Below are 15409 nucleotides of genomic sequence, written 5' to 3' on the forward strand. Positions count from 1 at the left end.
ATGCCGGCTACTGCTCGAAATTAAGCCAACAACGAACCGTTCGAAATTAAATAGCATATAGGGAAATATGTTGGATATTCAATATCAAAAGAGGTAGAATGTTGTAAGTCTTTTACATTAATCCCTAAAAATGATTGGTTAGTTTGTGTAGAAATTTTTTTTTATGAAATAATTCATATAGGTGGTGCGGCTACCCTATAGACGATTATATTTTAATAAAAACCTAATCCTGATCTATAAATAATATAAAATGTCCCAAGACTAAATAATGCGCACTTCGAGAGAAAACGCGCATCAAATTATATTTAGCGGCTTTGAAGAAAAAAGTATTGACAACTCTATCATAAAATCCTACATTAAAAAATAACGTTTGACATGTAGTTATTTAATATTAAAAAAAATATAATGTTTTCCACAATAAACCCTGATAATGTGTGTAATGCATATAAAAAGAAAGATGTATTGTTTCTCTCTGATGATATCTAAATGTCATTAGTCTGGAAGTCTATAGAGAGACGTTTATTATAAAAAAAACTTTCACATTAATAAAAAAGTTTCTATAATAAGGGTCTTTATGTTCATCTGTTCGCACGTAACGATTGGCTATTTGGGTTAATTTAGGCATGTTAAAATTGTCCTATTAACTTCAATAATGATTTGGATTATGATTCCTGTAAGAGCTGGGTAAAATTTTTGTATGATTTTTGGAACAATGATACCTAGGACAACAAGTTATATTTCAAGCGTAGCATCTCAATAGTCAAGTTCTAAAAATGTAAGTATATTTTTAAACAAAATATTGTCCCAAAGATACTAAAGAGCAACCAAACTAAACGTCCAAACTCTAAATTAGCTTTATTTACATCTGCTATATTTAGCTTTTAAATATTAGAATAAACAACCCCGTCTTTACATATATGCTGCATGCTGGTACCTTACTATTTATTTTACAGACAAAACAGGTAATACATGAAAATTGTTCGTATTTATAATTATTTTATTATGTATGATTTGTTCCATTAGATGAACAAATCTTTTAACAACGTATATGTTTAAAATTCAATACTTTTGCATTTGTAAATGTTCATTATAATTTTCAAGTCCCTTGCCAAAACATCTTTCTTTCTCAGTTCCATAAACACTTTTAAATTCTTAAAACCTAAAGTAAATCAAATGATGAATGTCTATATCTACAAAGTATCAATTTCCATATTGTTTCGCATTAGCTAAATTTTTTACAAGTATCTTAGGTGAAATATGCGAACGCCGTATATCCTTTTCGCGACAGTTGACATTTGCTAAATCATTCAACATATCCTTTTGCAAAATAAAGCATATACCGTAGGACAGGCTAAATTTGAATCTTTTAAAAGCAAAGCTTTTATATAAATAGGGTCGGTCAGTCCGACCGTCATTTAGCCGGAACGGATAGCTTTTTTCGATAATTTATGCATGTTAGAATTGTTCTATCGATTTCAAACTTTGCATGATGATTACTGTAGTAGAAAGCGTAGCAACTCTATAATCGATACCAGAATGTCCTTACGTCCATTTTAAACGTGTTGTTTTTTAACTGTTTTAACAACAAGTTTTTATGTGATAAAATCATCCGATTGATCTTACTTTTGGATTACTTTTTCCAATTACAATAATATACAATACTATGAGCGAAGCAACTATAATCAAGTCCTAAAAATGTCAGTATGTCCTTAAACAAAATTCTGTATTTAAGAAATTTTGCAACAAATTTACGTAAAATTTTGTCAAAACTTACATATTCTTTTTTTTTTGTATATTCACTTCTGAATCTCTACAAGATTTAATGTTCGTCTGTCATAACGTGTCAGAGCTTCGCTTTTATGGGTGTTTTCATCCTTGTTTAAATATAAAACCACTGGTGTGAAGGGTAGGAACTTTAAAGGATGGATTTAGGGATTTTGCACTTCTTTGCAGAATATGTATTCAAATTATATCCATAATCATTTACACCGATATCAAAAGGGTGAAAACTAAAAATTGAAATGTAAATATTGACCCCCTAACCCCACAAAAAAGAATGACAAACATTGATTGTTCCATGGTTTAAATACTCCTTTTTTTCAGTCTCCTGTAAATGACAATTATGCACGGAAACACGAGCATACCTTAGTTATATAGAAGCTCCTCTACAAAAAATTAACAAAAAAAAAATATTTTGATTGTGAAGTTTTATTAATCAAACATTAAAAAGATTTACACCAAAAAAGTCTTCTTCTATCAATAATTATAAAATTAATCACATTCTGACAAACTTTAATAATAATTCATTGTAATTATTCAAGTAGGACAATTGACAAGGCATTTGATAATACGGCTACATTAATCTAAAAAAAGCTAAAGGAGTAGGATAGGATAGAAAAAAAGCTATTAATCTAGAAAAGCTCTCAGCACAAGGTTCTAATCCATAAAAAAAATATTTTAGGCAGAATATCTGAGTTTTTTTTTCCATAGCCTAAAGTCGCGCATTTATTATTGTTCTACTTGTAGAATTACAATGATAATAATAATAATAAGTTTTTTTAATATAAAAAGTCACCGGGATACAAAAAAAAGATATAACAAGCCACTAAAAATAAAAATAAATAAATAAAATTGTCTGAAAGAACAGAATATAACAAAGCTACAAATATTATCTAAAGTGGCGGAAAAAAGATTTTTTTTAAAGAAAATTACATTTTTACACAAATCATTTAATAAGTACATTTTACAAACAGAGAAGGCGCAAAAAAGTCTTCTTGGGGTATTTTTTAGTCGTTAGATTTATTGCAAATTATACAGTCAGTTTTCTTTTGCTAAAATTTTATTCATTTTAGTTAGTATTTAAAGCTTTTTGTAATCAAAAAATTAATAGGTAGCCAAAAATTATTTTATATTGTAGCTTAAAAGCCGCTATTAAAGTTGCAAATCACTGGAAAAAGCTTTAAATGCTAAATAATGATTTTTAAAAATTAAGGCCGGGGTGTGGTGTATTGTATTTAAGGCTTGTTTTTCAGTGTTCATATAAAATTGCCCAAAAATGTTAAATTTTTAACAAAAATAACACCCGAGCTTGCTAGAAAATTTTGGAATTCATTGTAAATTTGCCAAAGAAAATTAAAAATAATTATAAAATTTTGACTGGCTTGAACAAATTTTGGGCATTTTTGCATGAACACTTTTGGTTACAAAAATTTCTCCAGAAAAAGCGTGAAAGAAAAGATTTCAAAATACTTTATTTCATTTGGTTTAAATAAAAAAACAAAAGGCAAAAAATAATAATAATTTAATTTTTTATTGGAAAGAAAATGGGTTTTCTCTAATTTAATACATAATATGGTTTTAGTGGATTTTTAAAATTGCAAAGTCTAAATTTAAATATATTTTATATATAGTATTGACTTGGTTTTTAATGAGTAGAGAAAAAAGACATAAACATTATTTGAAAATGCTTAAATTTGGCTGTAATGGCAGTTTTGAGGCTTTTTTTTGGACAAGCGAAGGCATTTTATTGGCATAAAATTGAGTTTGCTTGCCTGTAAAAGTTTGGACTTTTTGTTGCTTGTTTGAGTAAAAAAATGCTTTATTTTTCTATTACATATTATAAAGATTGTCCCTAAATTATTATGAAAGGTTCAAGAAGAAGAAAAAACATGTATCTCATGTATAGGAATGAGATCAAAACTGTGGCAGTGTGCGGATATTTAAATGGACTTGGTTCTATAAATTGAAAATAAAAAAAAAGTACATTATCAATTATTATATAGTTTTCTAAAAAGGTATAAAACACCAGGGCATTGGAAAATTGAGTTTATTTCAGGGAGGGTATCTAAAATCAACTAAAAATTAAGGATAGGACAAAAGCTTAGTAAAAAAAATATTAAATTGGTTTAGGAAAATTGTATAGGGAAAAAAGGATAAAGATAGGGGTAGGTTTTTGGTAGAATCCGTAAAGGTGTGTGTTTTAAGGCTTAAAAATAGTAGTAGAACGCTAATAATCACTAGACATGTGTATTTCTTATTGAAAAGAACTATAGACAAATTTTTTTAAAAGTTAACATAAATTTTTATCGTTCTACTACTGTTTTTAACTTATAACACATAACCTTTACGGATTTTACCCCTCTCTTTATAATTTTGGTTCAAAAAAATTTCTTACCTCCCTGAAAGTAAAAAAATTGAATAATCACTACAAGTTATTTAAAAAGGGTGAAAAGATTGAAATATAAATATGTATAAATTAGCTAGATAGTTTTATATCAATTACTAATATGCTAGAAAATTATAAAGAGAGGGACAGAAACTACAATTTCAAATTAAATAGTAGAAAAGGGTAGACAAAGATTCTTAAATTGACAAAAAAAAATCCTCCAAAACTTAACAATTTTCTACCATTTAGTTTTGAAATTACATGTTCCTGTCCCGAATTCGGACCAGAATTGATATGGCGACTATTTTTGAACACTTTGCGGGTCATTTCTTTCAAATATTTGATGTGTAAAACAACTATAAATGTATATTAATAATATATAAACAGCTAAAGACGTTCTTCTTTCCATAATTTGTCTAATTTCATACTTTTATTTATCAAAAAAAAGAGAATATTTATAATTATTTTCTTATTATTATTATACCCGTGTATTGGTCATATCTTCCTGCGTGTGGTTAATCTAACTATTATTTTTTTATCAAGGTGACTTAAAGTTTTCAGCACGCTTCGCACCTGTAACAGTTTCTTATTAACTGTATGATTGTGAATTCTTGCATTATTTTAGTACAACATTTAAGCTATATGTATGTATATCACCAATGAAAAAGTTTGATGATGCAATTTTCATTTTTTAAATGTTCATTTTCTTGGCACTGGCCGACTTGATGACAAGGTTAAATATTTCCTAAGTGAAAGTGGAAGGCCCAGCTGTTTCGAGCTGGCGGCCAGCCGTTTGGGGCCGATACTGCGCCGGATACTGTTCCAGGCGAGGTAGCGCAAGTGCTGCGGCTCGTCCCAGAAGGGGCACATGGCCAACTTAAGCTTGAGGTAGAGTGACCCCAGGACCTTGGGGTGCTTGCCTTCCGCCAGCATCACACGCTTCACGTGGCTCTTCATGCGGCCCGGGTCTTGGCCCATCTCGTGTGATAAACTGTTCAGGGTGGATTCTGCTCCAGCCAGGTTGTTTGTCTGGATAAGGGAGCGCAGGAACCAAGTGAAGGCGGACTGTTCGCGGTCCTGGATAAGTGACTCAACGCTGGCAGGACTAGCTGGCGCTGCGCCTGGCCACACGCGGCCGCCGTGGTTCACCAGGATCCGCGTCACCTCCGCGGCAAGGTCGAGGTAGGTTACACTGTGAGATAGCAGGGTGCGCCCACTGCGCGACATTCTATTCACGTCACATGATTTACTGATTGAAAGGAAGATATCGGCGATTGTCGCCGTTTCGTTATATAGCCCCTGGTGGAGCAGCGATTCGAGGCAGTTTAATGGTGTGTTTCCCGCCGCGTCTATGAGATCAAGATGTGCACCTGCATCAACTAGAACGGCGGCGCACGCTACGAGATCAGCGCCGAGAGCCGAGGGGTTTTCGGCGATCGGCGGGTGCGGCGTTAGCAGCAGCGTGTGCAGCGGGCTACGGCCGCTGCCCGCCAATATTTGGTTTACGTCACAGCCATCTTGGATTAGGGTTCTAATTTGGTCTGGGCAGGGCAGAGGCTGGGCGCACTCCTCGTGAAGGGCGGGCAGGTCGGCGGGGTCGCTGTCGGCGGCTTCGTCCTGCTCGGCGGTAAGGTCGGTACACCCCAGACAGTGAGATATTAACTCACTCAGAGATCGGTCTGAAAAATAAATATTGTTAACCAAAGAATAGTTGAAAGTATTAACAATTTTATATGTATATGTCTATATGTATATTTCTTTTACTATCAATGTGTATTTGTAATAATGTTTTACTGTTTTAATCAGTTAGGGAGTTGAATCCATTTTTATAGAAGCAGAAATATAATCTATGATTATGGTTTGGACCCTCTAAAACTGTAATCTACCCTTCCACTTTCCCCTCTCTTGGTGAAGATATCTTCAACGCCGATACGATTTTTGAAATATAAGATTCCACTTTTGTCTCTCTTGTTGAAGATATCTTCACCAAGAGAGGCAAAAGTGGAATCTTAAATTTCAAAAATCGTATCGGCGTTGAAGATATCTTCACCAAGAGAGGGGAAAGTGGAATCTTACATTTCAAAAATCGTATCGGCGTTGAAGATATCTTCACCAAGAGAAGGGAAAGTAGAATCTTACATTTCAAAAATCGGATCGGCGTTGAAGATATTTTCACCAAGAGAGGGGAAAGTGAAATGGTAGATTACAGTTTTAGAGGGTCCAAACCATAATCATCGATTATATTTCTGCTTCTATAAAAATGGATTCAACTCCCTAACTGTTAATTGAATCCTAAATTGCTGTAAACCGTTACTTATTATTGCTGCACTATTCTATCAAAATAATCAAAAAAAAAAACTTACTTAGAAAATAGTCGATATTTGTGATATTACTTCTGAATGGATGATGTATAGCTCTACGTGCCGCAGCCGTTTGTTTTGTCTCAGGAAAGCTTAGGGCGTCCTCTAGTGTCTTCATATCACAACTATCCTTTTTATATTCACTCACAGAGTATCTAAGCTTATTATTGTCTGTTGGCAGTTGGCGTTTCCCCGCCATTTTTGTATTATTGTCCATGAGGGATGGGGCGGTGGCGGAGCGCGGCGTTCTTTGGGATGAATTGTGGTGCTTGTGCGGCCGCCAGCTTGGATAGACCTTGGCCCAGGACAGGTTGGTCTGACCCTGCTGCACCCAGCTGGTTAATAAACTCCCCTTGTCCATACAATCCTCTACTGGTGGCATTATGGGGCAGTGGAAATTGTTCTAAAAATGGCGGTTGATAACTTATTTGGCAGTTTCGGCGGTAAGGCAGGGCTGGGCTAGAACCTGGCACGTCCAGGTGTCGGGAAATGGTTGCTACATTACTCCTGAAATAAAATAATATTAATATTAATTAAATATTTGTCATTGTAATAAAATGGATTTATTATTACTTGGATCTTACACCAGATTATCATGTACTCTAATAAAGTGAAACTTGTAGATGGCTAAAATATAAATTCCCTTAACCACTCATTTACCCCCCCCCCCCTCCTCCTAATGGATGAAATAACTGACCAATAAGTGATTTTCATGTTAGCACACTAAATTGTCATAATATTCATTTTTATATTTTATATCCTTTTTGAAATAATAATAACATCTATTTTAGTATATAAATATTTGATATTGAAATATATTCTGTAACATATGTAATATTGTAAATATAATAGGCTTAATCTTTTGTTGTAAATACAGAATAAATCAAAACATAAGTAGAATGATCAGATTAAAACATGCTTGTCCGTCTGTCCATCCATCCTTTTAAACAGAATAAATTATGCTATTGTCTATATTATTAAATTGAAGTACCCTAGATCTAGAAACATAAAAGATGGAATTAGGGATGGGGAAATGAAAGATATATAATTCTAAACATTTATATTCAAGCTACCAAAGGTAGAGTTTTGTACTTTTTTAATCTTTGGGGAAAGATAAAAGAGAAAGAAAATGGATGTCAAATTTTAAAAAAATCACAAAAATCAAAATTACACACTTAAAAACTGTGGGGTTAGGGGGATTTAATTATTTTACCGTCCATTGTTTCCCAAGTTTTATATTGTATATATCCCTATTTGAAAAAAAAAAAACATTGAAATATGGGTCAAAACAGTTTTTTTATAATCCTTTTAAATTCGGATCACAACCATTTACTCTGGAAATGGTAACAAAAAAATGATTGTTGTAGAACTTAGTATTGAGATGTAAAACCATACATATACTGCATTCATTAGAGGTAAAATAGATTGTTTGGTATCATATTTTCACTACACAACATTTGAAATACACGAATTATTCTCAGTCTGTCCATAAGTAGCGCAGCAATAAGAAACCAACAACTTATTATTTTAAAAATAACAGATATTTCAATTTTAGTATGTATCAAATAATTTTAAATACATAATAGATTTATGGATAGCTTAATAGATAATAAATTTCAGATGAACGGACGGACGGACAGAACCTAGTGTAGACTAGCTCCACTACCCAAAAAGGGTATCATCATTAGACTTAAATCATATAAACTTTTGTTCTTCTATCATTTTCTAAAGAATAAGAATAGGTTTTAGGTAAGTCTAAATTTTTTAAATGCTGTCTAATGCACAATATCAGTTTTAATGTACTGAATTTCAATTGCGTAAAAAGATATATAGATGCAGCAAGCAATGGGCAGTTAAAAAATATACACATATTGGTATCTGCTATAGATATGATATTCTGCAGTAGCGCAGCTACTATACAATTATTGTAAAGTCCGTCCGTCCATAGACAATCCTATATTCATCACGTTGGAGTGGGTGAAGGATATTTGTCTTCTTTATCCTCAGTCTTAACATTATGTTATAATCTTTTAGCAAAACTAGTTGATTCGCCCCTAGCCTGTAGGGGAAGGCTCGAAAAGGCAGAAAAGTAGCCTAAAACCACCCCAAGATATTTATGAAGCTTCCTTCAACAGTGAAACCCTTTCGAACCAGCGATTTCCGAGATCTTAAGCTTTAGACAAAAAAAATCTTATATATATTATTGGATATATTCGCTATATTTTGGCTCCGCTCCTTGTGGGCATATTTGTTCCTATTGATAGGATGCATTGCATATACAGATATAACGTAACGGAACTTAAATCTTTATAAACTGCATGTTCTCAGCTATTAATGTGTGAACTTTTACATTTTAGATACGAGTTGTAAAAAAGCCTCGATAACAATACCATCAAACATCCGTGAAAAATTGTTTCAAATTGAAATTCTTTTCTACGAGTGCATTTTTCAATGCATTGTGCTATAAAAAATAGCTTTAAAATTCAAATAGAACCTTCTCTATATAATTAGCGTTTGTTGGTACTACGTTCGTCAGTTACTAAGAGTAGGTTATGTAAAATAATTAATTTCATATATTTTAGAACATAAATTGGTTAAACTCTTATGAAAATGTCATATTCAGTGATTCATTGATAATACCTGCCAATACTATTCAAACTTATTGTTATTGCTACTCTACTTATGTACTTTACATGTCCTGGTGTGGTCCTTAGCTGTTAGATATTTCTAAGTTATCCTATAATTATCTAAAGTTAGAAGAAAGTTGAATTGAAGCTACTACATGTATGTATACATTCAAGCTTGCTTATATACCTAGGTGTTCCTACCATGTAAATAAGATTATGCTTGGGATTAGATAACAAGGCTTTTATATAAAACAGATATTATGTAGATTCTTTATTTAGATTTTTTTGTTCTTTAAACAATCTTTAAATTTGATAATTTTGATAGATACTTAAATTGCTTAATTTTCAAAAATAGAAAAACCAAAGATTAATTATATAATAACAAAAAGGTTTAAAGTAACTTTCTCAATTATTAATCTAGATTTCAAATCCTCTTTGAAAAGAACAAAAAATCTGTTATGAAATAATGAAAGTTACGTCTGCTATCTCAAAAATTAGCAGAGTTACATGAACACTGGGGCTATAAGGTTATTGACTTTGAAGGCTTAGATTTATGACATGTTCTTAACTTTCCTTATACACAAAAATTATTTTTTTGGCCTATAATATTATTATAGAATTCTAATAAAATATAATAAATGATTAATTTAATTGCCTAAAAAGCAAATATGTCTGACTTTTTGATTAAATAATAATTTTAAGTACATATAAATAATTGTTTGATATTGATTTTTTTTATCAGGTTCTAATATTTGATATTTGCATAAGTCTATATTAAACTAGACAAATTTATTACAAAATTAATTAAATTTTTTCAAGTGTTTGTTAACATAAGTTAAACTTAGGGTTTCAAATTTTGGTAACAAACATTATAAACAAAAGATATAATTATAAAAAGTTTATTCAAACTTTTAGATTTCAGTTTTTGAAAAATCTTCCTTGAATTGAAAATCCTGAAATGAATTGTAGAGTAGCTGCACTTTTCTACATAATAGGGTTGAACGTATGATAAGGATAAAAAGTAAACAATGTCATTAAACTTATTAACCACAAAAAAATGTCAGAAAAAAGTTGCATAGAATTTTTATCTTTCAGGTCTTATTTGCGACTTTTTTACTTATTTAAAAACAAATAATATTCTTTTTTTGAGATAACAATTCAAATAAAGTAAGCAACTTTGTAATAGACTATAAAAAGGTGAAATATTTCAAAAAAATTCTAATTTTCTTTAAATATTTAGCTTTGCTATTTGCCTGCCTGCCCATATTTAGGTTAAAATTATAACAATTATATAGTAGCATATATATATATTTTTGCCAGGACTTTTTTCTAAAGTCATTAACTCCTGAAAAGAGGGCGAGTTCAAGCAAAGGAGGGGGGGGGGGTCAGGGGGGCAAGTATATAGGGTATGTTTCTAGGACAGATAAAGTTTAAAGAGAAATGTTGGGGCTTGGGGGGGGGGGGGAGGCATGACAAGTCGTTCCAATTCTAACGTAGGATTTTTAAAGTATTTTTCTGCATGTCAAAAATACTCTCTTCCTCATTCCTTTCTCTCTTTAAGTTCTTTGCCCTGGAGAAATTATCTCCCCCCCCCCCCCCTCATTTCTACCCCAGCCCCAAATTTCTACTCTAAGGCCGAAAAATCAGCTGTTTAGTTTATCAGAGTTTGTTAACCCTTAATGTGGGGGGAGATACTAATAGGAGAGAGAGAGGGGGGGGGTAGTGGGAGAAAGTATGACTTGGAAAGAGAAAATACACACATACTCTCTCTCTCTCTCTCTCTCTGAAGAAATTGTGTCTCTCACACTCTAATGGAGAAACTCTATCGGGTCAACGGCCAGAGCTTGGAAATTTTTCACTTTTTTGTAGTCATTACACCTCAACAATTTTCACAAATATTTTACATAAAAATCCACAAAAATGTTAATGTCCATTGCTAATGATAGGTTTTAGGTCAAAAGAATGATTTATTATATTTTCAATCTAATTTTGACAAAGTCAGCTTTAGCTTGACACAAAAATTATGGAAATTTCAAGATAAAACCCGGGAAGGGGGGGGGGGGGAGGCAAGGCATAAATTAGATATACAAAGGTATATCATTGAATTAAGGGAAGGTGCATACATATATAGAAGCTGCTTTAAATGCATTGGTCAAGCCCTGATCTTTCTTATTATACGTATGTACATACATTTATTATTTATTTCAGCAGCAAAGCTACTTTATAACTAGGATATGTCTATGAGTCTATTAAAAAGTTATGGAAGAAATATATTTTAAAAGATTTATTTAATTTATGTGCTGTGCTTCTGATGGATATTGTCATAATTGTTATATACAACAAAATATGTAAATCAACACATGTATAGGGTCAAACATATGTAAAATGTGAGGCAATTATTTGATAATTTAAAGATAAATGCACAGAACACGTTTTTTTTTCTGGCCAAATAAACAGTATTTATTTTGCCACCTTGTACTGTAAAACAGGTCAAACAGTAAAGTTCATGACAACATTATACTGTCTACTGTCAAAACTTTTTAACAATTTAATTTTTTATTATGCCATCTTGAAACAGGAATCTTTTTATTTTGAAGACCGTTTTTAGTTCATATTTAAGAATGAATTTGTAGCCCTAACTAAAAATGTTTAATACTCTAAAAGGTGAAAAAGTGTTTAATGTTTTTTAATCCTCTAAAGATATAAAAATGTAATTAAGAAAAGAGGTTTACTCGTTAACACTCTTCTCTAAAAATTAATGGAATTAATCTATCTATCTATCTATCTGACTGTTTGTCTGTCTGTCTATCTAACTATCTATCTATCTATATATCTATAAAACTACCTGTTTGTCTGTTTGTCTATCTTTTATGAATTTTATCTAAACTCTTTTAAACACGATTTGATATGGAAATATAATACTTATCAGCGCTCGATTTTGTTGACTTAAAACCTAATTAATTAGAAAAAGTCACATAATATGCAAATTTTTTTTGCAATATTTATTAACAGTAACTCACAATAACGTACTGAAATATTATAGTTATAGAAAAGCTAAGCTGCAAATAATAATATATAAACGGGGTTAATGTTCTATAATAAAGAATCAGTGTACCATTATGTTTATATTAGGTTAGAGCCACTTTTACCCTTCATTAAGACAGATATAGTACCTAATAAACCATGGAAATTATATAATAATATTAATAATGAAGATTATTATCATTAGCTTTATATAAAGGTTTGTATAAGAAAAAGAGACATTAATATGTATAAGCATACAGGGATCTGAAGGGGTAAGACAAATTGATCTACATCCCCAATGAATTAAAATAACTCTTCTGTGGATTACAATTAGTGGTTGAAACTTTTGGACACTCAACTTTATGAACCAACCAATTAATATTCAATAAAAGCCAACTAACAAGAAAACGTTATTATACACTTTGGGGACTAGTGTAATAAACAGCCCAATGCCCCCTCCCTCCCTGATATGCATATTATTTTGCTGGGTTAAAAATCACCTTCTTTAAAATTAAATAAACTATAGCCAAAATAATTAAACTTTAATGTAGTATAAAAATTTATGTTACGTTAAAAAATCAGGTTTTATCAAACTTTCATATATGATAGATTAATATCAATCCATATAAGTTAACTTTCATAAATTGAATTTTTGCCAAAAACAAGAAAATCAACCAAAAAAGATATTTGATGTATTGTATTATGTATTATGTATTTATGATTTAGTTATTAAATTTAATCTTTAATTTTTAATTTAGACTTTAAATTTTTAATAAAAAAGGAATTGACAACTTTAAACTTTTTATCTTCAGAACATCTGTCTTTACCTGCACTGGTAAAACTTAAGTTCATCGCCCTTATTATCTACCTATCAAGGTCCCCCCCCCCTCCCCCCCCCCACCTACTGTCAAAACTAATCCTCCAAACACCCCCTGCAAACCCCTGTGGGCCTACTTACAGAGAAATTGCAAAAAAAATGTCCATACCTAACCACGAAAATTTTATTTTTGCATTTGAAAAACCATATAAACTTTAAAATCCGCTTAAAAGCACGATTTTATGTTTTAAAAATCAACTTCCTCATTTTTTTTCATAATTAAACACATTTAAGTTAATATAGATTGTCAAAACAATAATGCTTTTCGTAAACGTTCATTTTAGCGGTTTTGCATGGCAACACTATTGCAAATATTAGGTTGCAAATTTTGGAACGCATGCGTGATTTTCAAAATCCTTTTATGCAACTGCATTCTCACACAAAATATCTATATATCTATCTATATCATTTAATATCTACCTATCTCTTTTTTTCACACGAACTTTCAAGAAAACAGCTGTTTCGTAAATTTCTTTCACAATGGTTCTTAAAGTTTTGTGATACTATGATTTCTTCAAATGATTTTTAAAAAAATAATTTCTATTCCAAATGTAATGCTAGGCGTTTTGTTAACGTAAATATCAGACGCTTCTCTCTAACTTATCAGCCAAAATCACTTTTATTGAATGCCAAAAAATCAAATTGTTTTATATTTTTAAATTTATTTTTAAATTGTATTTTGAAAAAAACTATTACAATTTTTAAACTTACCACTCTTAAATATATATCTATTTCATATCCTTTTTCTCCTTCTCCCACTCCCCCTCAACCATCAAGGATTAAATATCTATCTATCTATCCAACTATCTATCTATCTATCAAGGTTGGATTAGAATGCAAAATTTGTGTCTACCCTTGCAAATTTATCTGCAAAAGTAAATTTAAATTCAAATTAAGCTTTATGCATTTCACGTAGGTAATTTAGATATAGCCTAATTTATTTTTAATTAATGACCAATTTAAGTTACTAATTGGTGTTGAAAGAGGTCAAAATATGCCAGGGTAATCTTAGGTTGTCCGGTTGACTATCCTATTATATTAAGTTGTAAGAGTTTTTTGTCTGTAGCTTAAGATCTCAATAATTACTGAATGTATTCTCTAATTCAGGTAAGCTTCACATGATTGTTTTTTCTATTTTATTTTCAGATTTAAGTCTTGGGAAGGTTTTAAGCTATTTATACAGAGCCCCTAGATGCTAGGGGCTTAACCTTTAGTTTTAAAAGATAGAATATAGTTATATTTTGGTTTTAATAAAAAGTTCAATTTCAATTAGTGTCAAAAGTTGAATAAAAAGTTGAATAAAATACTTCAGCAAAAAGTTATTAATTAGGTTAGTCAACCCAATTAAAACAAAAAGTATTAAATATGTTTTATACAATATAAAAAAAAACTGAATAAAAATAAACATTGAGAAACAAAAACATTCACATGCAAAAATTTCCCTTAATAATTTAAGGTATTTATGCAATATTACTCAAAATAACTAATTTTGGGTGCCATAGGCTTACAAATGCCTTTTCAACATATATAATATTTGCAAGAAATATTATCAAAGTACCATCCTCATTTGTTTAATTTGCTTGGATGCAGAAACGTCTTTTTTGACAGCTATATTAGTAATGATATACTTTTTGGGCTTTTAAAAACAAAGCCAAAAATATGAATAATGACTGCGCGGCTTGATGGATTATCCACATATGAACAAATATCAACTTTTTGCCTATTTTTGAAAAGTTTATTTTTAATTTTTTAAATAAACTTCGCTTCAGTTAAAATCACCTTTCTTGCTTTCTGTATTTTTTTTAACTATTTCAGAAAAACCTTATGTAATATCTTTTTTTAATAGGACATTTTAATTTGTTTTTCTAGCAAATGATAAAATGAATATCAGTTTTTTGAATGTTATTTTTGCAAAATATAATTATGTTGTTCCATTTAAATTGTTTTAAAAATAAATATTCACCAAATATGAGTTGAACAAAAAAGTTTCGAACAAACTGTTGAAACCATTTTTGTTGAGTTAGTCAAAATATGAAAATCATTGTATATAAACACACACATTTTTAAAATGCGAAGCTTTTATATAATTAGAGTCAGTCCGTCCGTTCGGAACATTTTGCTGTTTTCGTTAATTAAGACATTTGAGAATTTCCTATCGATTTAAAACTTTGCATGATAATTCCTTTAACAGTTAAGTTCAATTTAGAAAGCCTAGCAACTCTATAATCGTTACCAGAAAGTCCGTAAGTCCATCAAAACATGCTGGTTTTTTACTTTTTTTAAAACAAATTTTTGAATGCTATAATCATCCTTTTATTTTACTTATACATTTATAAATATTAAAGTTTGAAAATAA

At 30.7% G+C, this 15409-nt stretch overlaps 1 protein-coding gene across 1 annotated transcript in view; it reads right to left on the minus strand.

Annotated features, from left to right (window-relative positions):
- Window positions 1-2189: 2189 nt before the first annotated feature.
- The window catches only part of LOC145314582 (uncharacterized), a 30960-nt gene continuing 17740 nt past the window's right edge, over window positions 2190-15409 (minus strand). The window contains exons 2-3 of the mRNA XM_080154561.1: window positions 6529-7032; window positions 2190-5844 (exon numbers count right to left, since the gene is read on the minus strand). Coding sequence (XP_080010687.1) covers window positions 4865-5844; window positions 6529-6907 — 1359 coding nt within the window. The 5' untranslated portion in view covers window positions 6908-7032 and the 3' untranslated portion in view covers window positions 2190-4864. The remainder of the gene's footprint in view (window positions 5845-6528; window positions 7033-15409) is intronic.

The sequence above is a fragment of the Acartia tonsa genome, chromosome 3 (assembly GCF_053477335.1).
Source record: "Acartia tonsa isolate MP-2025a chromosome 3, ASM5347733v1, whole genome shotgun sequence".
Classification (NCBI taxonomy): Eukaryota; Metazoa; Arthropoda; class Copepoda; order Calanoida; family Acartiidae; genus Acartia; species Acartia tonsa.